This window comes from Zootoca vivipara, chromosome 2 (genome assembly GCF_963506605.1).
Source record: "Zootoca vivipara chromosome 2, rZooViv1.1, whole genome shotgun sequence".
Lineage (NCBI taxonomy): Eukaryota > Metazoa > Chordata > Lepidosauria > Squamata > Lacertidae > Zootoca > Zootoca vivipara.
This window is the reverse complement of record NC_083277.1, coordinates 71,700,480-71,726,371: the sequence shown is the minus strand read 5'-3', so window position 1 is coordinate 71,726,371 and position 25,892 is coordinate 71,700,480. Positions and strand designations below refer to the sequence as shown.

Here is a 25,892-nt window from a genome sequence, read left to right as displayed (position 1 = left end):
CTTAACTGACAGGGGTCCTTTACCTTTGCCTTTTTTAGTCTTTTAAAATGTCCAGTAAGTGACGCAGAACAACAGTGTCCTCCCAAAAAAGTGGCTAGAGAGTTTATATGCATGGTGTTTGCCTGCATAAGAATGGCTCAGCTTTTTTGCACAGTTTAGCTACGTAATTATCAGCACTAGACATTTGAATGTGGTGTGTGTTCATAAGAGTGAAACATAATTTATGCAAAGGCATGATTACTTGAAATTATTTATGCAGAGTTGTGCTTGCAGTTTACAGAGGCCAGCCCCTTTATTAAATTTAAATGAAACATCACAAGTAGTTTAGCATTGTATTTTTAGGGGGAGGAAGCAGGGGTGTGTTCCTTATTAACTTCAACAGGCTTTTAAAAAAACCAAAGCAGCTGCTAGGATGGAAGGAGATTGCGGTGTGACCTGTGGCACTGAGTCAGAGGGGGTTAATCCTTCCCTGTGCCATGCCATTTTACCTTCGAGCAACAGCAGCACAAGGAGGGGGTGGTGGAAATCAGATTGGATTAACATTGGATTCCTCTGTTGCATATTATTAAAACTCAACTTTGCACTAGCGAACAGAGAATATAACCCATAACAAAGAAAACATGTTAGACAAACAGACAGGCATTTCTATCTAGCCCATCATCATTTCTTAATCCCAGCGGTTACAAGAGAGGAATAATGCCCATTAAGAATAACAACAAATTAAAAACAATTTAAAGGGTAAACAATTAAGTTCAAACCAATAAAACAATAGCAGAAACCAATTTACAACTCATAAGTGTTCCCCATAAAAAGTCTAAGGGAATGGATTTTTTAAAAAAAACTGGTGCCCAAAGATGAAGGATGGTGTCAGTCGTATCTCAGGGGAAGGGAGTTCTGGAGCTGAGGTGCCACCGTTGAGAAGGCCCAATGCCAGGTGGGCTTGCCTCATTTGTGGGACCGCAAGACGGTGTTCTCTACTGCTTAGGGCAGTGTTGGCCAAACTTAGGTCTCCAGCTGTTTTTGGACTACCACTCCCATCATCCCTAGCTAACAGGACCAGTGGTCAGGGATGATGGGAATTGTAGTCCCAAAACAGTTGGAGCCCCAAGTTTGGCCAACACTGGCTTAGGGTACCGATTAAACGATTTGAACATTCAAAACACTGATTTCCTTCCCAAAATATTAAAAGCCAGCACAACCTAAACTTACTCTAGTTGGTACCATTTCTACAGGCCATAGCTTACCTCCAAAGGCCACAGAGAAAACTAGTTCAACCCCCATTTAAATTTAGTTCGGATTGGGTCTTTACCACTTTTCAGTCTCCCTTCTGTTTATCCCTCCTTTCTGTCTGCGCCCCCCCCCCAGGTTAATGTTATAAATTGGCAGACTGGATTTTTTCTTTTTAACTCAACTAATATTGATGCATTTTGTCAAATAATATTTATTTTTTATAGTGTAACTTATTATTGGATGTCATATTTCATAAAGTTCAATAAAATCATTTTAGAACAAAACCCCAGCTCACTTCTGAGAATAATTAATTGCAAGTAAGGCAGGGAAACAAAGAAACAACAAAGATTACGTTCTCAGAACAGACATCATGACCCTGAGGTTTGGGACCAGCCCCTTCTTCAGGGGATGAGGACGAGTACTAGGAGTTAGAGGGAGCCTGTGGCCCTCCAGCCCAAGGATGTTGCATTGCTGTTCTCTGAATCAGAGAACCCCATTGCAGAAAGCCTAGTGAAACCAGAATCTCCCTGCCACCCCAGTGGAGTAGAAGACTGCTGGGCCCTTTTAGTTGAAGAAGCATCTTTCCATGAAGGTAGAGCTTGCAGCTGAGACAGATCTGCTGCTTTTATATAGAGCTCAGTCTAAGGCTGACTAGTGCTGAAGCAACAGCAGAGCCTTGCCCAAGACAGGTCTGTCTCACTGAAGAGGTTAGCTTTCACAACAGGAAAGCGTACTCTAGTCATTTTTGTTTGAACATGAAATCTAGGAAAGCACTGAGTAAACATATCAAGGAATTTAATGGATACGCAGAGTCTACAAGTAATACTTTCAATTGGGGTGTGTGTGAATGCATCACTTTGATTTTAGCACAGTTGATTAGTGCCCATTTTACACCCACATTGCTATCCAAGTAAAACTTGAAAAAGCAAAATTTCAATTAAGGATGTTCACCAGGTTCATAAGGAAACTCTTGAAAATCTAGCCGAGCATCTGTTCTAAATGTGTTGTTACCATGGCACATGTAGGCCTGATTCAGATATAAAGTGGTGGAAACCATGGTTTCCTGCTACAACAAGTATTGGGTTTGTGCATGCCTCCTTTCCTTTCCTCCTCTTTTACATGCCAGAGGTGCAGACAGGAAGTATCTTTGTTTTTAAGGAAACCACAATTTCCTGTGATGTCCAAACTCAAAGAATTGTGACTTGTTGTAGTTCTAATTATTGAACAAATCTAAAGCTAATCTAAATCTAAAGGGATCCAGGTGGCACTGTGGGTTAAACCACTGAGCCTAGGGCTTGCTGATCAGAAGGTCGGCGGTTCGAATCCCTGTGACGGGGTGAGCTCCCATTGCTTAGTCCCAGCTCCTGCCAACCTAGCAGTTCGAAAGCACGTCAAAATGCAAGTAGATAAATAGGAACCGCTACAGCGGGAAGGTTGTCTTTGTCCATGGAGTTTTCTTGGCAGGGATACTGGAGTGGCTTGCCAGTTCCTTCTCCAGGTGGATCACGTTTAGTCAAAACTCTCCACTATGACCTGTCCATCTTGGGTGGCCCTGCATGGCATAGCTCATAGCTTCTCTGAGTTATTCAAGCCCCTTCGCCACGACAAGGCATTGATCCATGAAGGGGTGCTGGAGGAGACTCTTGAGAGTCCCATGGACTGCTAGAAGATCAAACCTATCCATTCTGAAGGAAATCAGCCCTGAGTGCTCCCTGGAAGGACAGATCGTGAAGCTGAGGCTCCAATACTTTGGCCACCTCATGAGAAGAGAAGAATCCTTGGAAAAGACCCTAATGTTGGGAAAGATTGAGGGCACTAGGAGAAGGGGACGACAGAGGACGAGATGGTTGGACAGTATTCTCGAAGCTACGAACATGAGTTTGACCAAACTGCGGGAGGCAGTGCAAGACAGGAGTGCCTGGCGTGCTATGGTCCATGGGGTCACGAAGAGTCGGACACGACTAAACGACTAAACAACAACAACACAGCGGGAAGGTAAACGGCGTTTCCATGTGCTGCTCTGGTTTGCCAGAAGCGGCTTTGTCATGCTGGCCACATGACCTGGAAGCTATACGCCGGCTCCCTCGGCCAATAATGTGAGATGAGCGCGCAACCCCAGAGTCGGTCACGACTGTACCTAATGGTCAGGGGTCCCTTTACCTTTACCTTTTAAAGCTAATAACCCAATTTGATCCTGGTTTGTTCTCACTAATTAGAGTTTAAGCAAACCACAGTACTCCAAATTTAGACATCACAGGGAACTGTGGTTTGTTAAAAACCTGGAAGCAAAAGTTTGATTTCACAGAATCACTGCTGCTCATTCACATATCAGAAATCCATGGCTATTCAACATATTTGAAGAAGGCCATAAGATGCAAGCTGCTTCATAGTACAGGGTGTTTCACACACACACCCCATCCCACTGCCTTTAATGCTATATGTTCCCAAGATCTGACAGACAAACTGTTAAGGGAGTGTGACAAAATGAAGTGTAAATTATCCACTGAAATAAGAGGTTATCTATTGTCATAGTGGTAAGACTTACAAGTGGTAAATGTCTACTTAAATGCAGCTGAAATCCTAATAAAAACCTTTCACCACTTAATGGCAGGCTTTATCCCAAACCTGGCAGTCATCAATGTAAGAAGCTTGAGTGCCATAAAATATAATACATTCCAGCAATTTATAGTGTGATATTATACAACTTTGCCCCAGATGCCAAAGAAAAGAATGTCTTCCCCAGCTGTTCAGTGTGTCCCGGGGGGGGGGGGGGGAGAGAGAGAGAGAGAGAGAGAGAGAGAGAGAGAGAGAGAGAGAGAGAGAGAGAGAGAGAGAGAGAGAGAGAAGAGCGCAATTACAACACAGGGGAAAGTTACAGGTAGGTAGCCGTGTTGGTCTGACGTAGTCGAAACAAAATTTTAAAAATCCTTCCAGTATCACCTTAGAGACCAACTAAGTTTGTCATTGGTATACAAACTTAGTTGGGCTCTAAGGTGCTACTGGAAGGATTTTTTTTAACACAGGAAAAAGAAAGCGGATAAAGCTTCTTCACAAACCTTTGAAGTACATTTGAAGCATATCATCTCCATCCAAGAATTCTGGGCTCTGGAGTTTACCCTACTCATAGTTACAATTGCCGGCAACACTTAACAAACTACAGCACCCAGAAATTTTTGAGGGGGGAGGTGTTTTAGATGGATAGTTTGTACTCAGCCACAATGTAAATGAAAATGTGCATACTTGGTTTTGCATAGAAAATTGCACATTTCATTTCTTTCACATAACTGCCATTCTTAGGAACTAGACTTTCCGAAAAGGGAAGACATAGCCTGTATTGTATGTTAAGATGATACGCTGGTTTCGGATGGATGAATCTTTTGTTAGCAAAAGAAGAAGAAGGCTAAACCAGGGGTCGGCAATCTATGGCCCGGGGGTCGGATGTGGCCCGAAAGGGTCGCGAATCCAGCCCGCATGGTCATTTGAAAACACCCGCCAAGTGTCCGAGGCTGAAAGGCTGCGCCGGTGTTTACCTCAACGCAGCGCAGGGCGGCAAACATCTCTGATGCGGCTTTTCAGCAGCACAGGGACTGATTGGTCAGTCCCTGCGCCGCGCTGAGGTAAACTAGGATGTGGCCTTTCATTCGTAGAACAGCCGCCGACACGCCTGCCTCTCAGTGTTATTCTTTGGAGGTTCACGCCCAGCCTCAGTTAGTCAATTTACACTGCTGGGAGGTGGGGCCGGTTGCATAAATAGGGGGTGAAGCCGGCAGCAGCCAGGCAGTCAGCTCAGGAGCTTCACCCACCCACCCAACCCTCCCTTTGTTTAATGTTTCTTGTTTGCAGATTAACTTTTTTTTCTTCCTGTTTAGCGGGCACTGCTACGGTCTTCCTACATTTGAGAGTTTAATAAAGTTGTGGCCAAATTTTAATTCTATAACACGTCAGTCATTATTCCTTTCAATTGGTCCCTGGGGGTTGGGGCGGTCGCCACCTGGTCACGCAAAGGTGGGATACTACCAGTCTTACAACTCAGGTCAGATCAATTACCACACTTTTGTTATCAAATGACTCAGGTGTGTGGCTTAACAACATGGCACAATCCCGCAGATGAGCACTGGGGGCTGACTAGTGGTGATGAGATTAGGTGAGGGCACTTTTTCAGAAAGCTGCAGCCTTTGTTTGTTTATCCAAATACTTGTCAAATAATTCTTTGCCAGAAGGGACACCCAAATCTGCAACAAAACACTATGAGGCAGTCTTACTGGACCTGGTGCCTTCCAGGTGTTTTGGCCAAAAACCCGGTACCTTCATCAACGAGAAAAGCCTTTCACATTGACCTAACCATATTGAAACTCTGAAGTACTAATACTTTCCTGCTCCTCCACATTGAAAAAGCTGTTAGTAATAAAAGATGGAGGAAACTGGAGAGGCCTGACAGTTCACCAAAGATCAAGAGCACTGTGTGGTAGGTTGCAAATGCCTCATAGAAAATTGCATTTGAAGCTGAGTTTAAAAACAGCTTGTTACGAAATGAGGTTCAGATGTTCATAGAAAAGATGTCAAGAAATCCATCATCTGCAGACAAACCCTTGAACAAGTTTATAGTTAATGGAGAAGGGCCACATGTCATTGTTGTTTTGCATGCAGAAGGTCCAGGTTCAATCCCCAGCTTTTCCAAATAGGGCTGAGAGAGACAGTTCTCTGAAATCCTGGAGAAACACTGCCACTCAGTGTAGACAATACTGAGCTAAATGAATCAATGATTTGATTTAGTATTACACAGCTTCCTGTTGATTCTATCTGTAAACATGCATGGCTGTTTCAGCACAGTAAAGCCAGAGTAAAATTCAAATTGGGCAATCCAGCAATAATAATAATAATAATAATAATAATAATAATAATAATAATAATAAAACTTCCTTAAACAGGGCTGCCTTCAGATGGGAGGCCATTCCACAGCCCCCAATTTTGGAACACACCTCTCCAACAACAAAAAGGCATACAAAACATCTCTTAGAGAAAAATTTGCAGAGAAATGTATGTTAGTGAAAAGAGTGTACAATAATGTATTTTTTAAGAGGAAGTTACTTGAGGAAATGTGTAGGCAAAATTCAATATGAAAATGTGTTAAGAATTTTTATCCATGAATAAAAAAAGAATTCCATCAACAACAGAAGCTTATGTCCCATCCTTTAAAGTAATGGCTGACTGAAGTATGGATGCTCCTATAACCACTCAGGAGGGGGAGGTGCCAGAGGAGAGAGCACCGGCTTCCCAGCTGGGCAGTTCCAGTGGGGAGGGTTCTCCACCAGCCCCATCACCCCAACAGCGGAGGGGTGAAAAGAGGCATGCAGAGAGGAGGAGATTCCGAACGCCCAGAGTGTTCTGTTGGCAGAAGTCACGAAGGGCGGTGCTTCCGGATTCTGATTCGGGATAGAACAGTCATGCTTATTGTTGCTCTGTCTTGTACATATGTATATAATAAAACTTTGTAAAAACCAGCCACAGAGTTTGGAGCGGATTACTCGTGAGGAAGCAACCAGCACCATTACAGTCACACTTATCCACATTTTGGGAATGAGTCCTGCTCTTGTTACTTTCAGAATTTCGTGTCATTTTAGCAATATATAAGAAGGATTTAAACCACAATCTGGTGTGATCTCACTGAAGCCAACGAGACTGCTCTGGAAAAAGCTTGTGAGAGAAAGAATCTTATTTATAACATACACACACCTGTCCAACAACAACTTTGCTTCCATCGTCAGCTGTAATTAATAAATAATACAACAAAATGTGCCAGACAAGCTGAGAACAGCTATGGAAGCAGAAAGACATATCAGTGTAAATCCATACAATGACCTTTGATATTTTTTACATAAAAGCTTAAACTGAAGACTTTCTTACTTGTACTTGTACAACATCGGGTGAAATAAAAGTGTATATCCCAATGAAAAAGAGTTACAGAGTTCAGTATAAATAAACATAGTGGATCTGGCATGCTCTATAAGCAAGGCAGAAACACGAATGAGCTTCAGCTTTGCAAGCCATAATAATTACGAATAATATGCTCACTAAGGGTGAAATTTGCATCACCTGAACAGGGCTGGGGTAAACCAACTTTGTAAAAATGAAAATGAGAGCGAAAGGAGCTGGTAAGGTAAAACCAACTCTTGATCCATTGCCAGTGTATAAGGCAGCTATACTTTTCTTCAATATTTGATGTTGTCTCTTCCTAAAAAATTCAGTAGCAGAAACATAAAACATAGCCTTTTTTTCCTTGGGGGCACATCTGAATGTGTTCTCATGTACCATTCCTAATCATATGTTGAAGTTTGAATAGATGAAAGTAATAATCTTTTCCAACACATGGGAACACATAAGTAGGAAAAAGATATATATGTTTCCATGTTAGGAGCAGTGCAATGCTTTTTCTTTGCACGATCACTTTCAGTTTGAGAAAGATGCTTATCCATAGATGACTCAAAATGGTCAAAGGCCTGGAAACGATGCCTTATGAGGAACGGCTTAGGGAGCTGGGTATGTTTAGCCTGGAGAAGAGAAGGTTAAGGGGTGATATGATAGCCATGTTCAAATATATAAAAGGATGTCATATAGAGGAGGGAGAAAGGTTGTTTTCTGTTGCTCCAGAGAAGCGGACACGGAGCAATGGATTCAAACTACAAGAAAGAAGATTCCACCTAAACATTAGGAAGAACTTCCCGACAGCAAGAGCTGTTCGGCAGTGGAATTTGCTACCAAGGAGTGTGGTGGAGTCTCCTACTTTGGAGGTCTTTAAGCGTAGAATCCTAGAATCATAGAGTTGGAAGAGAGCACAAGGGCCATCCAGTCCAACCCCTGCCAAGCAGGAAACACCATCAAAGCATTCTTGACATATGCCTGTCAAGTCTCTGCTTAAAGACCTCCAAAGAAGGAGACTCCACCACACTCATTGGTAGCAAATTCCACTGTCGAACAGCTCTTACTGTCAGGAAGTTCTTCTTAATGTTTAGGTGAAAGCTTCTTTCTTGTAGTTTGAATCCAAGCAGAGGCTTGACAGGCATATGTCAAGAATGCTTTGATGGGGTTTCCTGCTTGGCAGGGGGTTGGACTGGATGGCCCTTGTGGTCTCCAAGCAATAAACGATTCACAGTCCTTTGTAGCTTACATGAATCCAGAGGTCTGTTTGGGTCACATCTTCGTGTTGTAACTGCACCTAGGGGTTCAATACCAACAGGACAAGGGAATCTAAGAACTCAAAGACTGACGGCAAGATTGCCGGAAGCCAGTAAAGCGAGATGAGCGCCGCAATCCCAGAGTCGTTCACGACTGGACTTAACTGTCAGCGGCCCTTTACTTTTTTAGATACTTTTTGCCCCCTTTTAATATGCTTTTCATTTTAGATTTTTTTTTTAAGAAAGAAAAATGGTCTAAAAATACCAACAGCAAAGCTTTATTACTTCTTAATATGCTTCAAACCTTGGAGGAGCACATCTGTATTATACATTTAAAACATCATCATACCACTTTGAACATTCATGGCCTCCCCTGAAGAATAGCTTGTTAAGGGAGCTGAGTGTTGTGAGAGCCCTTTTCCCTTTACAAAGTTACAATTGCCAAAGTTCCTTGGAGAAAGAGATTGATTGTTAAACCACTCAGTTTAACACATAGCAACCATATGGGTGGTGTCTCTTACAAGAGAGTGGGGGGGTCACTTTGTGGTCATACAAATCTGTCTCAAGACTGTTTTTAGAGCATGCAGAATGTTAAGAAGCTGACTTAAAAAAATAAGATTATCTATTTCTTGAAATTGAATTTCCCTCAAATCTTTGCAAATGTTATTTTCAAAGATGTTCTCAGATACAGAGTGTGTCAAACTATAGTACTGCAACTCACAATAAAATAACAGTGTTTTAAATAAATACGGTATATTCAAAATCAGTATTTTGTCTGTAGACAAATTATGTGGATCAAGATAAAGTGGTTTGATACAGTTCTGATAGACCGAAGTGTAAAAAAAGCTGAGGTTGCTCTGGTGTATAAATCACAGCAACCCTGAATATAGAACTCATCCTTCTGACACACAAAGGAAGATTTAAGCTTGTGGTAAAACCAAGCGAGACATTTTGATCAAAGGATGCCTAGAAACATCCTTCATACAGGAGGAAAATGTTTTCATAACCCTAGAAAGTTGTACAAGCTCAAAACCTAACAAACTCCTTATATCAAAGTATGATTAAATATCAAACCAGGGCAGAGGGCTTCGCAAATACCAATAGTATGGCTCTCCTAAGTTCTCCATAAACGGCAGTGGTGGCGGCAGTGGAAAGGGCCTGTTTCCTTCAGCCAGGCTTTGCAGAAGGGAGAAGCACTGCAAGGGACTCTGACTTCTGTAAAAGTCCCACTTAGACCATACCAAGGGACATTTCATTGGATGCCAGCATTGGACAGTCACCCATCCTTCTGTTTAAAACAGGAGAAATGTGGAAATAGCTTCTCTCCTATAAGGGTGATCGCTGGTGTGAATGCTTTCTTTCCATTTAAGGGAGCCATGCTTGCATTTTTCCCCCTGCTCTTTTAGATGTGAAACCCATTTTGTATTCTGCCAACCTTCCAAGGCAACCACTTTGTGATTGGCACATAGCTGCCAAGTTATCCCTTTTTTTAAGGGATTTTCCCTAATGCTGAATAGGCTTCCTCGCGAGAAAAGGGAAAACTTGGCAGCTATGGATTGGCACCCTCAACACTTTCTCAGGATTCCAAATATGGTCCCACTGGCCCATAAAGGTTGACAACTGCTGTTTTTATCATTGTGTTGATGTGAGGAGGAAAACATGAAGGAGCTTAACGCTGCTTTTTCACCTCCTCTGTACACACTCCTCTTCTCTGCAACAAATTGAGCATGCGCTACTTAGTCTACCTCCAAAAACCTGTGTGTGTGTGTGTGTGTGTGTGTGTGAATTGCTTGCTATATATATCTGCCCCCACTCCAAAGAAACACCACATAGTACACATATGCTACCCCATGTATGCCAGTAAACATAAAAAATGGAACCAACTTCCTGAAATAATCAGGGGCTTAGGCAGAAACAGAAATGGAAGCGAGGAAGAAAGTGGAAGTAGGTGGAGTTGAACCACCCCACACAGGAGATGCAAACCCCCACTTGTTCTTAGTTGCAGTTTGCTCTGAATTTTCCCCTCCTTACCAGATTATTGTCAGCTGAAGAAAAAAGGGAAAGGGAAATGCAAAAGCAATGACTCCTGGGGTATGTCAAACAGACATAAGACATTTTAAGGGTGGGACAAGAAATGTCTGATCCACTTTAAAGGAAGGTATGGAAGGGCCCCATGTCCTGCCTGAAACCTTGGAGAACCAATCCCAGTCAGTGTTGACAACGCTGAACTAGACAGATCAATAGTCTTGGCCAGGTATCTTCAACTTTTTCAGACCCAGCACCCAATTTTAACCCATTTGGGGTCTCATTTCTTAAACCTTTACCATATATTTGCATGGTGTTAATGCTCCTTGGTTGTGACCCTCCTTGGTTCAGGCTGTGACCCACTAATGAGTCCTAACTCACCAGCTGAATACCAGTGGTCTAGACTTAGCAGAAGGCAACAGCCAATGTTCTTAATCCTATAATGCAATTATTAATGTTGATGCTATTTCTGTGGTTGATTTCGGTCTGTTTCATTCTGTATCGTTTTTTTAAAAAATGTATGAAATCTTTCTATTCCACTGAACAGTCTCCTTCCTTCCTTTGGTCCCCTCACCCTCCCCACCCACAGGTATTCTGATTTGTAGTCAGTTGAACAGTATTTTCATCTTTGATTTCAACGCTAACAGAATAACAATCCAACAATAATGCAATTCTGAAAATTGATTCCACACACAAAAAAGAATCATTATAAATGACAATTCTCTAACAATGCCTCCACTGTAAAGAAAAGCTTTTTGTATTCAATTATGAATACATATATGTAGGTGCAACCAATTTGTTGGCTTCATTTCCTTCAGTCAAAGTAATATAAAAATAATTTTGCTCCAGGGTTCTTGTTGTAGTTAAATTAATTCTTTGGGGGTTTTTTAAGGTAGAAAAATGTAGAAAGGCATTTAAATCCAGCAGGCTTTAAGAAAAAAAATATTCTCTACTAATTTTAATATGAAATTCTTCTTAGGAATTGACAAGCAGTTCATTGATCTATATGTCTCAAGCCACCTACAGAATTACAGTTCTAAATTACTAAATATATCTCTCTAGCAGATAAATTCCTAAAGGCCATGTGTATAACATGAAGCTTCAATAGATTATAGGAGACAAGAAGACCAGCACTAGGAGCCTTGTGGTATCTCCAAAGCCCATGCACTCAACAAAATGTTCCACTGCCAGCAGAAGATTGAGAAATTGTCCTTCCACCTGGAACACAAGGACCAGGAGCATCATGGTGCCCTCAGTGGCGTTTCACCTGCCTCCCATGAGCTGATACTTCAGCTATGGGAACAGGTAGGGAGGCCAGTGCTCTGTGACTGGTGGTGGCTCACAGGAGGTGTGGGCCAGGGATCAGGGAAGCTTGGCATGGGTAACCAAAGGGGGGTTGGCTGCACAACTGGGCCAAGGCTAAGCACTTGCCAACAGCCGTTCTCGCCCCACAGTGGCCATTACATCTGCAGCTGAGCAGCTTACCACCACTGCATCAGGCAAGAGCCACCTTCTCATTGCAGGTCCTCAGCAGCAACTCTGAGGCAGTGGCAAGGCAGACCCCTTCTCCAGCAGTAACATCTGAGTTTGGAGAAAACAGAAATGAAGGAGAGCAGTCAGAGAGGAAGAGGAGCTGAGGCAGCCCATGCCACATCACATCACAGCATCAGCATCTTCCCCGTCAATACTGAAGGAAGCCCTCTGACACCCAACCACTTTTCTTGCAGGAAATCCACTTCTTTGAACCAGGAAGATGTTCCTGTAAATAGTTCTTCTTCTTCTTCCTCTTCCTCTTCCTCTCCTCCTCCCCAGGCCTCTACCTATTCTTAGTGTCTTACTTGGCATTTATGTTCAATGGGTTAAGCAGTTTAACTAAATATGTATCTGAAGTGATGAATCCACAAGGGGAAAGTGGAGAACAGGTGAAGTACTGGGAGACTGAGAGTCCCATGGACCTCAAGAAGATCAAACCTATCAATTCTTAAGGAAATCAGCCCTGAGTGCTCACTGGAAGGACAGATCCTGAAGCTGAAACTCTAATACTTTGGTCACCTCGTGAGAAGAGAAGACTCCCTGGAAAAGATTGAGGGCACAAGGAGTAGGGGACGACAGAGGATGAGATGGTTGGACAGTGTTCTCGAAGCCACCAACATGAGTCTGACCAAACTGCGGGAGGCAGTGGAAGACAGGAGTGCCTGGCGTGCGCTGGTCCATGGGGTCACAAAGAGTCGGACATGACTAAACAACTAAACAACAACTGGGAGACTGGCAGCGGGCAAATGTCATCTCCATCTTCAGGAAGAATTAGGGTCAGCGAAGTAAAGGATCCATGCAACTTACTGACTGGTCATCTTGATACCTAGAAAGTTCTAGAACAGGTCAATAACTTTCAGTTTGTGAGCAATATAGAAGATAATGCTATGATTACAAAGAGCCAGCATGGTTTTCCTTTAAAACAAGACAGACTAATCTGAATGAGAGCACGACATGAGATCAATAGATCAAGAGAATGCTGTGAATGCAGCATATCTTTATTTCAAAAAGCCTTTCTACAGTTGGGTGGATTTCTGGCTGGTTGGTGGAGTCCTCCTTAACTTGGCAGAGAAGTGGCAAGTGAAACACAGCAGGGAAATACTGTGGCTTGGATTGGAAGGTTGATCCCTCGCAAGAGGTTAGGCTAGATGTATCTGATCGTATCTCCTTCATATTCTTTTCCCAGTAAAAATGAGACCCACAGCATTTGGTAGAGGACGGAGGACATAAAAGAAAAGCTACACACAAAGAGAGCGCTACGTGCTACACACAGCGTCCAGACTGCTGGCAAAGCAGATCAGCGTGGTCTGTTCCGAGTTTTATAAGACCATGTGACGCCAGAGCATCCCAGCCGCACGAGGGGTTTCCTAAATAAATCCTCCTTATCGGAAATGCCTCGTGCACTGAAGAGGGAAAACAGGCCAGCGCGGAAACGAGCAATGGGCGTCTTATCGCAGGTCAGCACCTGAGCCAGCAGCGCTTAGGAGCACAATGCACATTAGCCTCCCCTCAGAATATGTATGTATATTTAAGGGCGTTATCTTCAAAGCTCAAAAACTAGAAAGGATCATCGTGAGAAGCAGCTTTTTAGGGCAAAGCCCTCTATTTTCGAAGAGGCACAACAAGAAGAGAGGGGTGTGACTGGTTCCCCTTTATTTAACATAGGCGTTTGTATTTGCGTGTTAACCATCCCGCCCGCGAGACCAGCAGGCTCATTCCTCTCTGCGCATGCCCACAGGGCGCCAGAAGGCGGGCAGCCCCCGGCGGACGCTCACGTTCACGCCGTTCCGGTTGCGGCGCGTTGTCCTCGCCTCGTCATAGAGAGGCGGGGAAAGACCGGCTTCCGCTGGAGGAGGTTGGGGGGTGGAGACAGCGGCTCTGCACTACGCATGCCCCTGTCGATCCGGAAGTGCTTCTCCTTGGGCGGCTGACACGTAGCGTCTGAACGAGCGGAGGGGTGAGGGGTCTTCGCGGGAGAGGGGTTGCGGTCGCCGGACGTGCGCGTAGCGAAGGGGGTCTGGTGCCCGGGCCTGAAGGTGAGCTCAGGGGGCTCGTGACACCCGCCGCCCGCCACCTCTTGGCAACCACAGGCGCCGTGGGGAAAGGAGGGAAGAGGCGGGGGGAGGGGATGCTGAGCTCCACTCTGCTTTAAATGCACCACCAGCAGGCAGTTTGTCGAGGGAGGTGACCCACAAGCGGCCGTCACCGCCTCCCCCCTGTTCTCTGTTGTGTAGCACGAAGGTCTGCGGTGCTATCTCCTCCCCCCCCCCAGTCTGTCCCTAAAGTTTAGTACAGGGCATCCCCAAACTAGATGTTTTGGCCTACAACTCCTATGATCCCTAGCTAACAGGACCAGTGGTCGGGGAAGATGGGAACTGTAGCCCAAAACATCTGGAGGGCCGAAGTTTGAGGGTGCCTGGGCTAGTGGCTTCCAAGCACCCGCATCCCAATTTCATTGATGCCATAGGTCGGAAGAAATGTTTAAATGATCCCGTTTAGAACACCTGGTTTTAGCGGAGGCAGATAACCTCGCTCAGAACCTCCTTTGCAGTAACACCATGCAGCTTTATGTGTAGTGGTGAGGGTTTTCCCCTTCGGTTGTCTTTCTTGGGTAAATTGAAATAAAAGGGGAGGCATACTGGATAAAACATGGTGGGTGACGGCTACATATGTCCTGGCATATTTCTCAGTGCAGTGATGGCAGTGTAGAACCTGCCGGGGGGGGGGGGTCTAGAGTGCTACAAATGCTTTGGGGTATAATTAACAACAAACTGGTTTAAAGAGGTTTTGTTTTAGAGAAGAGTGGTAGCTGAGTGGTAGAACATATGCACTGCATGTAAATGATCCCATATTCAGATCTAGTTTAAAGGTTCTTGAGTAGCAGAGCTAAACTAACCTTCTCCAGCCTGGTGTCCAGCATGGCTAATGGGAGTTGTAAAACAGCTGGAGGAGAGCACCACATTGAGAGTGGCTGGACTTGACAGTGCAGAGCCAGGTGTGTCAATAGTCCTACTTGGATACAGAACCTGAGACACTAGCCTATACTGTTAACATACTTCTAGTCTTTCACTTGAAGTTACAGGGATACCATTTTTCAAGAGGTCCTGTATACGCCACTTACTATTTGATTTGGCAATACTATCTTTTTGCTCTTAATTGATTTCTTTTCTAAGAGCCTTTTGATATCTTTGATTATAAGAACATGCAGTGTTAGAAACATAGATATGAAAAGTAGGAGCTAAATGGCACCTTAAACTTAGGTTATGGGTGCAACAACAGAATGTCTATGCATGCTTTTTTATAACAAGAATACAAAACTAAAAATGAATGAACTGCAGCTAAAATATATTCATTTTTCACATAGTCTAGTCCTTCCCAATCCCAACCCCCCTCCCTAATATTCTTAAGAGGGTCTCTTCTCCAGTCTTCAGAGAGTAGCTAGAAGTGGGGAGGCAGAAAAAGGTCCCCCTTTCCTTCCACTCTGCAGTTTTAATCTGAAATCTGAGGCCCAGAGCTCAAAAACTGTTCACACTAATGAAATTCTCTGTCGCAAAATGCACCTAGAACAATGGGTGTTTCGAACACTGAGAACATGTGCTTTTGTAGTGGTAGGGCTTTGTATTCTGCTTGAAGGAGCTTCAAAATTACCAGCTGCCTCTTAGGAGTGAAGATATAATTAGTTGAATTGTGTTAGCTTTTGAATACATTGAAATGTAATTTATTTTGCAGACAGATTGCAATGTCTGGGTTCGACAACTTCAATACAGATTTCTATCAAACAAGTTACAGCATTGATGATCAAGCACAGTCCTATGGAGGAGACTATGCAGGAGGAACATACAACAAGTAACTTGAGTTTCTTTTATTCTTTTAGTAATCATAATAAAAAATGAAAAAGAAAAATGTAGAAATTATTTAATTCCTTAAGATAAACATAGGACGTTGGTGCCATAAACATAGGCCAGTTTTTATATGCAAGTAGAGTTTAAAAGTTGGATGCTTGTAAACATTCACTGTTACTAATAAAACTGTAATGCTCTTTAATACACTTTGCTCCAGTTTATAAAAAATTCACATTTAGTCCAATACATTTTATACTGTTTTAAGTAGCTCATATATAGGGAGCCGTGTTTATGTATCAGCTGTTCATTAATAGCAGGACTTGTGCATTACTTACCAAAAACTAACTTTGTAAATAAGCCCATCAGTGTTTCCAGCTTGCACATTTTTCTGCTTACATTTTCTAGCTGGCTGCCATGGACAAGAAGCCTTCTTTTCAGCTATCATTGAAATGCAAGCTGCTACATAAGCCATTAGTTTTTTGGTGGATTGGTTTGAAAAAAGGGAAAGGGGGGGAGTCTACAGCCAAGCAGAGGAATAGACTTTTGTTTTATTGTGGCTAGCACAGAAACCAAGGGGAAAAGGGACTTGGCAATCTTGCCCTCTTCCAGCAACCTACACTCACCTGCATGAAATTTCTTGTTGCCTGTGGCAGCCAGTCATTTTATTCAATGCAAGGCTGTCTTACAAGGTTTAAAGAGCAGTGAGCCTTAAAATGAATAAATACAATGCATCACTTAGCATGTGTTCTTAGAACCCAATTTTGGGTAGGTTCTGCATTCTTGTAAGGCAAGACAGCAAAAGCTGTCTTTGAAGAAGCTTGCTTAGAAATTAGGGGAATGTACAAATACAAACAATCCAGAAGGCCAGTTGTGGTGATTTGTGTCATAATGGGTACCAGGTCATTGTACATGTCACAGGTGTTAAAACAAATGCTACTATCACATGATTCATTCAACTATTTAGAATAGGAGAGTAAGGTGACTTAGATTAGGTCCTCATTTAAGGTCCGGAAATATGTTGGACTACATTAAGGAACTTGTAACCAAGCCTTGACAGCAATCTTAGTAATATAATCTGAGTATGCAGTTGGATTTGTCTGGAAGTGATCATTGTAGGGGGTAGGGGCGGGGAGAGAAATTGTCAGGAACATTTGACAAGAGGCAAGCACTGTACAAATGATGGCTTAAAAAAAGAAAACAAGGTTTTAATAGGACTGATAGTTGTGAGGCATTCCAAACCATTGAAATCCAGATAAACGGTAGTAGAGTTCTTTCTGCTTCTCCTTTACATGTTGTCAGAATATATTCGTATAGCCATCTTCCAGAAATTACATTCCAAGAATCCATGTCTGCAGTGTTGTATTCATTGATATTGAATAGGGAACATTTATATGGAAGTGCCTCTTGTGGAGTAGGTATATAAGGGCTTTGAAAGAGTTTCTAAAATTCCTGTGGTGTAAGCATTCATCTAATACTTTTTTTAAAAAAATGCTTTCTGCAGACAGTATGCTGGCTATGACTATTCTCAGCAAGGTGAATACGTCCCTCCAGAGATGATGCAGCCACAACAGCCTTACACTGGCCAGATTTTTCAGCCAACGCAAACATACACTCCATCCTCCCCACAGTCTTTCTATGGAAGCAATTTTGAAGATGAGCCACCCTTACTAGAAGGTATGTTTTATTTATTGCAAATCTATTTATTTGCTAATATATTTGGGGCACGCTATAAAGGAGCACTGACCGCAGATTTCCAAAAGAATACATGCATATATTTTTTAAATTTATCTTTACATAGTAAGGCAGCTGCTATTGAGTTTTGTTAGCAGTTTCTCTGGTTTCTGGTTTTATTCCATTAACTTGCCTCTTACAAATTGCAATTGAGTGTTTTAAGTGGAAATTAATTACAGGACTGAGATAAGGTTGAATATGGCCCTACTCTCTCTCTCACACACACCCCAAAAAATCAAACATCTGGGTTTTTTATTTTATTTTAAATATATTTCATAATGGTGCTATGCTATATTTTATAACATATTCATACCTTGCAAATATTTTTCCACAATTAATATTTCTTGTTACAGCATGTCTAATAACTCCTATCTAGTGATGCTTGTGACTCATTGTGCCAGTCCACAAACATTACAAATCTGTTTATTTTTTGCCTCCCTTCTTTCACCCTTACATAACCTGTAAGCTTTCCAATTTCTGCACATTCAGAAATTATTTTTGATTTCCATTCTCTCACAGCAGGTACTTTCAAACTTTCCCCCAGTGTTTTGCATAGCAGAATTTTGCAGCTGCAACCATATCTAAGAGTTTGTTTGTTTTCTCTGGGGCCACCCCATGCCCTTCAGGTTTATACAGCAATCCCTGACTGCTTAAAACAACATATTTTCCACTGATAACAAATGTTAAAATACTGTTCTTTGTTTGATAATGCAGAACTAGGAATCAATTTTGACCACATCTGGCAGAAGACTCTTACAGTATTGCACCCATTAAAAGCAGCAGATGGCAGCATAATGAATGAAACTGATATGGCAGGGCCTATGGTCTTCTGCCTAGCCTTTGGTGCCACATTATTGCTGGTAAGATGTCAGTGGGATGCATATGGGGGTGGGGGGAATCAGTCTAAAATATGTTGTAGCAAAAACAAAAGTTGCAAGTTAAGGCATTCCTAGTAGGTGTGGTTTCTTAAATGTATAAATACATAATGAGGTTTGAAATGCAGAAGAAAAATACAAGAATGTGCATACTTTCAAAATATAATACCGTAGCTTTACAGAGGCAATGTGGTGAATATGCATGAATGTGAATTTTTTTATAAGACCTTGTTGGACAAGTTTCAGAGAAGCTAGATCTAGTTACACAGTTCTTCAGGTGATAAACTGATTTGGGTGGCCTTTTATTTATTAAACTATTTCTATGCTTTTGATCAAAGCTTTCATGTAAGTATTGAATTCTCAAAGACCAGCTGAAAAGTTTCTCACCTGCCTTCAGAAAGTGAGCAAGGATAAGAAACTTCTCTAAGAAGAGGATTCAGTAGTTTGTGGGGCTGCTGCAGACAAGGACTGGCTCCTGGGGGAGACTCACCATGAGCTGGGTCTCATATAAACTTCTGCACCTGGAAAAGCCTTTATTAATTTACAGAAACGGTATCTCCCCTGACCCATTACAATGCTCTGGTGATGTATGGCTCAGTGCTTTTTGGTTTGGAAAGATGTGTAGACAACTGACCTGGCTCCTTGTGGTCCACTCACTGTTGGTAGTATTTATCTCTTGGATTCAAGATTAAGGTAGGTAGCTGTGTTGGTCTGACACAGTTGAAAAAGATAAAAAAAATTGTCCAGTAGCACCTTAGAGACCAACTATCTGAAGAAGTGTGCATGCATACAAAAACTTATACCCAGAACAAACTTAGTGGGTCTCTAAGGTGCTAACTGGATAATTTTATTTTTTTTAAAAAAGCTCTCTCTTGGATTGTTACTCATCTGGTGCCTTGGACCCACCCCACCTGAAAAAACATGCGCACAGAGTTTTTCTTGCAACATATTCCCCATTCATCTTTTTTATAAATAAATAAACAACCTAGAGTTTTAAAAACTATTGTAAACCTAGTAAGTAATAAAAATACCAAAACAGTAAAGAAAATGATTCTGCCTGTACTCCTTAATTGTCACTGTTAATAAAAAGTAATATTTCCTTTTTCTCCCTCTTTGATTTTACTCTATTTTTCCCGTTCTCCAAATAGCTCAGAGTAAGGGGATCTAATATACAAAACTCCTAATAAGACAGTGTGGTTTGAACTTTTGATTTGTATTCTCTCCTTTCTAGGCTGGCAAAATTCAGTTTGGCTATGTGTATGGGATTAGTGCAATCGGATGCTTAGGAATGTTCTGTCTCCTGAACTTAATGAGCATGACGGGCGTTTCGTTTGGCTGTGTTGCCAGTGTGCTAGGATACTGTCTCCTTCCTATGATCATACTTTCCAGCTTTGCAATTGTATTTTCTCTACAGTAAGTATTGCCGTCAAATATTATGTTACACTGATATACTGAAGGTTACACCTATAAATTTTAGCGAAGGGGAAATCTACAAAAGCAGCTTGTATTAACTTAGGGCTGTGCATTCACCTTGGACACAAAGAGCCACACCTTGTGGATATTAGGATCAGCTCAGGTTCAAGGCAATATGAGCTCACCTTGGAGCTTTGAGGGGGCTTCTAGGATTTTGTTTGTCATTTGCTATATTTTTGTAAAAGGGAAAAAAAGATGCTCCCCATGAATACAATACACCAGGCAAAGAGGCAGGGGTGTAGTTCTATAACTGACAGCTCTACTTTCCAATCAAGTGATTTACTTTTGTTCCTTTCTCTTCTGGTCAGAGTGCTTTTATATTATTTAGGTGGCAATCCTAGCCCATGTCTTGTTGTGATGGGACTTGTTAGAGCACCACAGCCCACAGTGCCCTACAGAAAGGGAAGGGAAAAAATGCCCCTTCACTGCATCAGCTCCCAGGTTGGCACAGTGAAGAGACATGGATTAGGCTGTTTCTGTCACATGGTGGCAGCAGGATTTGCCCGGGATCCGCTGAGCTGGCCCAGTCTCACCCTCTTTCCCCTCTGATGGTGGAGCTTCCCCACTGATGTCAGAGCTCCCTACAAAGCTGAGGCTGATAGGGCTTGGGCAGAGGAACACCTCCACCTCATCCAAAACCTGTCTGGCATGGCAGATGGGAAGTTTGGATTGCTCTGTTGGGTAAATTTGTATATTGCTTTTCAATAATATATTTTTACAAGCCACATATTAAACGTAAAGTAAAAAAAACCACCAAGCACCCCTAATATTCGAAAACAGTATTTCAAAATATTACTAAAAGACAAGAGGATCAACACAGCAAAATCAGGTGAAAATCAGGGAGTTCTTCAACTTAGATTAAATTAGTTCCCAAAGGCAGTACAGTGGTACCTTGAGTTACAAACGCTTCAGGTTACAAACGCTTCAGGTTACAAACTCCACTAACCTGGAAGAGTTACCTCGAGTTGAGAACTTTGCCCCAGGATGAGAACGGAAACCGTGTGCTGGCAGCACAGTGGCAGCAAGAGTGAAAGCACGCCTCTCTAGTTAAGAACAGTTTCAGGTTAAGAACGGAGCTCCAGAACGAATTGAGTTCATAACTAGAGGTGCCACTGTAGTTAAGATCTACATCTTTAATACTCATTTAAAATCCGCAAGGGCTTTGGGTTATCTGGTGTCCTGTAGAATTTCATTCCACAATTGTGGGGTCACCACCGAGAATGCCATCGTCCCTGTGTTAGCTGCTCTTTCTTTTCTTCAGCAAGCCTTTCCTTTGGGAGGAACGTAAAAAGACTTTCTTTCCTAGTGGGTGGGCTTAATTGAGTGAGATAGTTATATTTTGAAGCCCCAAATACTGGTGGTAGTGTGCTTGAGAGTGCTGCTGGATACATTTTTTTATCCTTCTCCAAAATATACTTAAAATCCATAGCGACCTTTGAAGAATGCACAGGACTGTTTTGACGTGCGCACAGTGATGTGAAGCTGTTACTCAACATTGTCTTTAAATCATTTTGTTTTTCAGGGGTATGATGGGAGTTATTCTTGCTGCTGGAATTATTGGATGGTGTAGCTTTTCAGCTTCCAAAATCTTCATTTCAGCCTTGGCAATGGAAGGACAACAACTTTTAGTAGCATATCCCTGTGCTTTATTATATGGAGTCTTTGCCCTCATTTCTGTGTTTTGAGCTGACTTATCCTTATTGTTGGACTTAAATGGGCCAAACTGAAAAGCCTTCACTTTTGAGACACTTAAAACTGGGACCAGAAAACAGCTCTTAGTCACTATCATGCAAGGTTAATGCTTGAATTGTCGTCTGGAGCAACAAAAACAAACAAGCCTTTTGTGTTCCTTTTTATAGGACTCTTGAATACGATTTTGAACTGTCCTGTAATGTCTATACCTTTAATACAGGTTCATGATTATACTGTTTAAAATGTAACATTTCTTTCCCAGTCCAACAGCCTCTGGCAAAATATTATTATTTTGAAAACTTTTGTAGTTCAGAAGTTTTTGTAGATAAGAGGAAATGAAACAGTTGCTTTCCCATGGCAGCATGCAACTACAATCCTAAACAAAAGATATACATTCCCTTTTTTTCTACCAGTTTAGCAAACTAGAAAACTATCTCAATAAAACCTAATCGTGAAGCAAAGCAGAATGAGTCCCACATATAACTTTTGAAGAGTTTACAGCACCAACTTAGATTATGTTTTTGTTTACAGTAAATGGTCCAAAAGGCTTTCCAGGCTCAAAGCTACCGCATTTATAAATGTTTCAGTTTGTATGTATTTTGTAAATAGCTCTATCATAATTGTATAAATCTGAGAAGATGTTCGTTTTCATACTAAAAAATCAAGAATAGACTTTCAAATGGTTCCCCAAAAACAACCTGTTTCAGAAAGCAGTTTGGATGGATGTTGTCCTACACCAATTACTGTATATTCCTGCGTATAAGACTACTTTTTAACCCAGGAAAATCTTCTCAAAAGTCGGGGGCCGTCCTATACGCCGGGTCGTATTTCTTATATGGCGAGTATATCCCAAACTCTATATTTTAACTGGAAAAGTTGGGGGTCGTCTTATGCACCCAGTCGTCTTATACACTGGAATATACGGTAAATTTTCCCCATAATGTTCTTTGAAAGTGTTTCAATTTGACCTTTAACAATATATCTTCCTCGTAATGTTGTCCAGCCTTGAGCAACCAAAAAAAGCCTCATTTATTCAAAGGATGATTTGTTCCCATTGAGCAAATGCTACATTTCAATCACGGCGTGCTTGTATCCAATGCATGAATGGAGCATAGCACAGGGCTTCACCTTCCTCTCCTATCCCCTTGCAGCCCCCATGTGTGCTGTCAAAATCTGCTTCAGGGGTTTGGGGAACCCTTGAGCAGATTTTGGGGTCTCTGGGAGCTGCAGGAGAGGAAGGTGAAGTTGCTCGTGCCAAATGTTGGATTGCGCCAATGGCATTTTATAATTAGGCTTCTTAATTGTAAAGTAAGTGTTGGAATCCTATCCAAAATGACAAAAACAAATATTTTAATTTACACTTCACATGAAAAACTTGCATGTCTCTGAGATAGTAATAATTTTGATATCCTTTGTTGAGAAATGGAAGTAGCTAACAGTATCTCGTAAGACTTCGTTTTGTCACAGTGGTACAGTATCCCATTGGATAACATTGGTGAACCAGTGTAACTTAACAAATCAGCCTCCTTATCAGCAAATACCTAGTCATACACTAGTTTTTGCTCCTTTCCATGCCACTGCACAATTCTTCATGTGATCTGTTTTCATGTAGCCCAGAGTTGTTGGCTAAACATTTTAAATAAATGTTGTGCAAGAAATTCAGATAACTTTGCACATTCAAATCTTGGGTATTTGCAAATTAAATTTTGTGCTTTAGCAGTTTTTCCTCTGAAATATATATTGATCTTTCATCACTTCTATTTTAGCAGAGAATGGATGGGACAATTTTTTTTTAGAATTTGACCATGATAGGGGAGCAATCCTCAGATTCACACCCATTCTCCCCACATTGAAAAATAATCTACCTGTGGGTAGCAGGTTCAATGAGATATACAGTAAAGATACATTTCCAGCATCTTCCACTTATAGTTTAAAATGTGAGTCTCCAGTGCCTCAATCTTTCTTGAATTGAACACAGGTCTGCAATGAATGGCTTCTCTCTGTGTGTTTCTCTATTTTCTAACTTAAAAGATATATAATTTTCATGTAATATTTCCTACCATTCTACTGAGTGATTTTCATGTAATATTTCCTACCATTCTACTGAGTGATATCCAATGTAGCATACATTGAAAAATGTTTTTAAAAATCATTGAAAGATAAAATTAACCAAGGAAGATTCTGCAACTAGAAATCTGCACAGTAAGTAGGCTAGCTATTAATACTTTGGCCTTGATTGTGGAGATTGCCTACTATGAGTAATCTGAGCTTCTGCACTTTTATAGTGTGCTTGTATTCCTAGCATTAGTATAGCATGCCCTTGGGAGCTCTGTAAGTATGCATTGTGTGAAGAGTTGAATCACCAAATTGTTCCTAATTACGTTTTGGGTAACCTATAAAAACTTTTAACTGCAGTAGGCAAGCAGCTAATGATGGATTTGAACATTACCTAAGCACAACCTGAGACAAAATTTAGGATGGTATAAATCAAGCTGTCTACCCTTACAGTACTTTTGGAGTTAATTCTTATCCAAAGAAGGACTCAAGGCCTTTCATCTCTCTGCCACACATTCCCACCTGTTGTGTGTGTGTTTTTTTAAAGTCAGGGGTGGGTAGTCAATGTGCTTCCCAGATACTGCTGTACCCTTAGCTCCCATCATCTCCAGTAGGCATGGTCAAGGATGGCGTTGTAGCCCAGAAAAATCTGGAGAAGACAACATTGACTACCCCTCCTACAAGATATGTGGAGATAGGTGTACTTCTCAAAATGACCAGCATGCTGCTATGATGGCAAGCGAAACTAGTATAAAATGGGAAAAACTTCTGTCTGACACAAAGGCATTAGAGAGAGGAAGAAGGAAATGAGAACTGCCCTCCTGCTGGAATAACATAGGTAAGTGAGGTGGGAGGTGCGAGCATGCTGGCATAGGTCTAAGCCGGACAGGGACAGTGATCTGGGAAAGGAGAGCTTTAAGCCTTTGCCCCCTCAAGGTCTGAATCAGAATTTGACACTGACAGGCCCACACCCACGCCAAAAAAAAGTTGCTACCCACAACCGGAGGGAAGTTCCCATTCAGGGGTGTAGGAAAGACACAACTGGGAGTTTCAGACAGACAAAGTGTCTGCAAAAAGGACTGTCCCTGATATCTCACTGCACCTGTAATCCAGTGGAGTCTAAAATTTCACAAGTTTCATAGTATTAAGATGAGTTGCTGTCTTGGGAAGCTTGGGTTGGTGCTAGAACGGGAGAGAATTTTGAAATGAGCAAAAGACGGGTGAATGTTTAAAAAGAAGGGGGTTCTCGATAGCTGAGTGGGCAGTGACAGCCTGGTATTTAAACAAGCAAATTGCTGAAACTAGGGAGGGGAAATACACATGCAAGCCCCACCCTCTATGACACCCCCCAACACACACACACACACAATGGCTCCACTTCAGACCTTTGCATATTCACCCCAAATATACGAAGAGGCGTTTTAAGCACATTCAGCTGAACACATTGAAAACACCTTGGATTTCTGTGGTGCATGTGTGGAGGTCTGAAGTGCAAGCCTGGGGACATCAGGGCTGGGGTTTGCATGCCCTGTCGCCCTTTCCCCATTTAAACCCCTTTGTGTTCTCTCGAATGCCTTCGCAGGGTGCCTTACTGAGTCAGGACGCGGAGGAAGTGTAGATCCTAGGCCAGTATACAGAAGTGGAACACTCCTGATCCATCTCAATGTAGGGCGGCAGCAGTGGGAGTTCCGAATGCATTCTTCCCCCAACTTGCTAACATTTCCAGGCAGAATGGGAGGCTTCTGAGCCAAGGTGATTGGGTAGAGGCTCAAAATGGAAACAACAGGGTATTGTCCGGGAGCCGCCTGCTTGCAAAACCCGACAGGCCCGTGGTTTCCACCATAGTTGTTACTCTTTGTTGACTACAGTCATCATCATGTTTCACTGCAGCATTTTGAAGATCTGTGCATTTAGCATTTTTTAAAAAAATCATTTGAACCACAATTATGGGGATAGTGTTACGACTGGTGGTGATGGAAATGCTTGGAAGTGATCCCTGAAGTCTTCTGGATCCTGTCCATAGGCAGCAGCAACACAGCACTTAGTTCCTTGAAATTAATTACAAGGCTCGTTTATTCATGACACTTGGGCATTTCTGCTCATAGGCATCTTTTATAAATCTTATTATCGTACGTAAAGCATTCTGCAAAAAAAAGAAGAAGCCCTGTGTTGCAAAGGAATGCAGAAGAAGCTATTCTAAAAACGTTAATTTCAACTTTTGCTGATTAAGATTTACCCATGTCCCTTTTATCTCTTAGTCATGC

General features: G+C 42.0%; 1 protein-coding gene across 2 annotated transcripts; it reads left to right on the top strand.

Moving 5' to 3' along the window:
• Positions 1-13,839: 13,839 nt before the first annotated feature.
• YIPF5 (Yip1 domain family member 5) lies at positions 13,840-22,034 on the top strand. Of its 2 annotated transcripts, none has more exons than XM_035105354.2 (6): positions 13,840-13,996; positions 15,690-15,806; positions 17,304-17,476; positions 18,248-18,393; positions 19,640-19,821; positions 21,404-22,034. In XM_035105354.2, the coding sequence occupies exons 2-6, from the start codon at positions 15,700-15,702 to the stop codon at positions 21,564-21,566; spliced, it is 771 nt and encodes a 256-aa protein (XP_034961245.1). In that variant the 5' UTR covers positions 13,840-13,996; positions 15,690-15,699; the 3' UTR covers positions 21,567-22,034. The 2 variants fall into 2 exon arrangements, with proteins under 2 accessions (XP_034961245.1, XP_034961246.1); XM_035105355.2 differs by having other exon boundaries at positions 13,862-13,996; positions 15,694-15,806.
• The last annotated feature ends 3,858 nt before the right edge of the window (positions 22,035-25,892 follow it).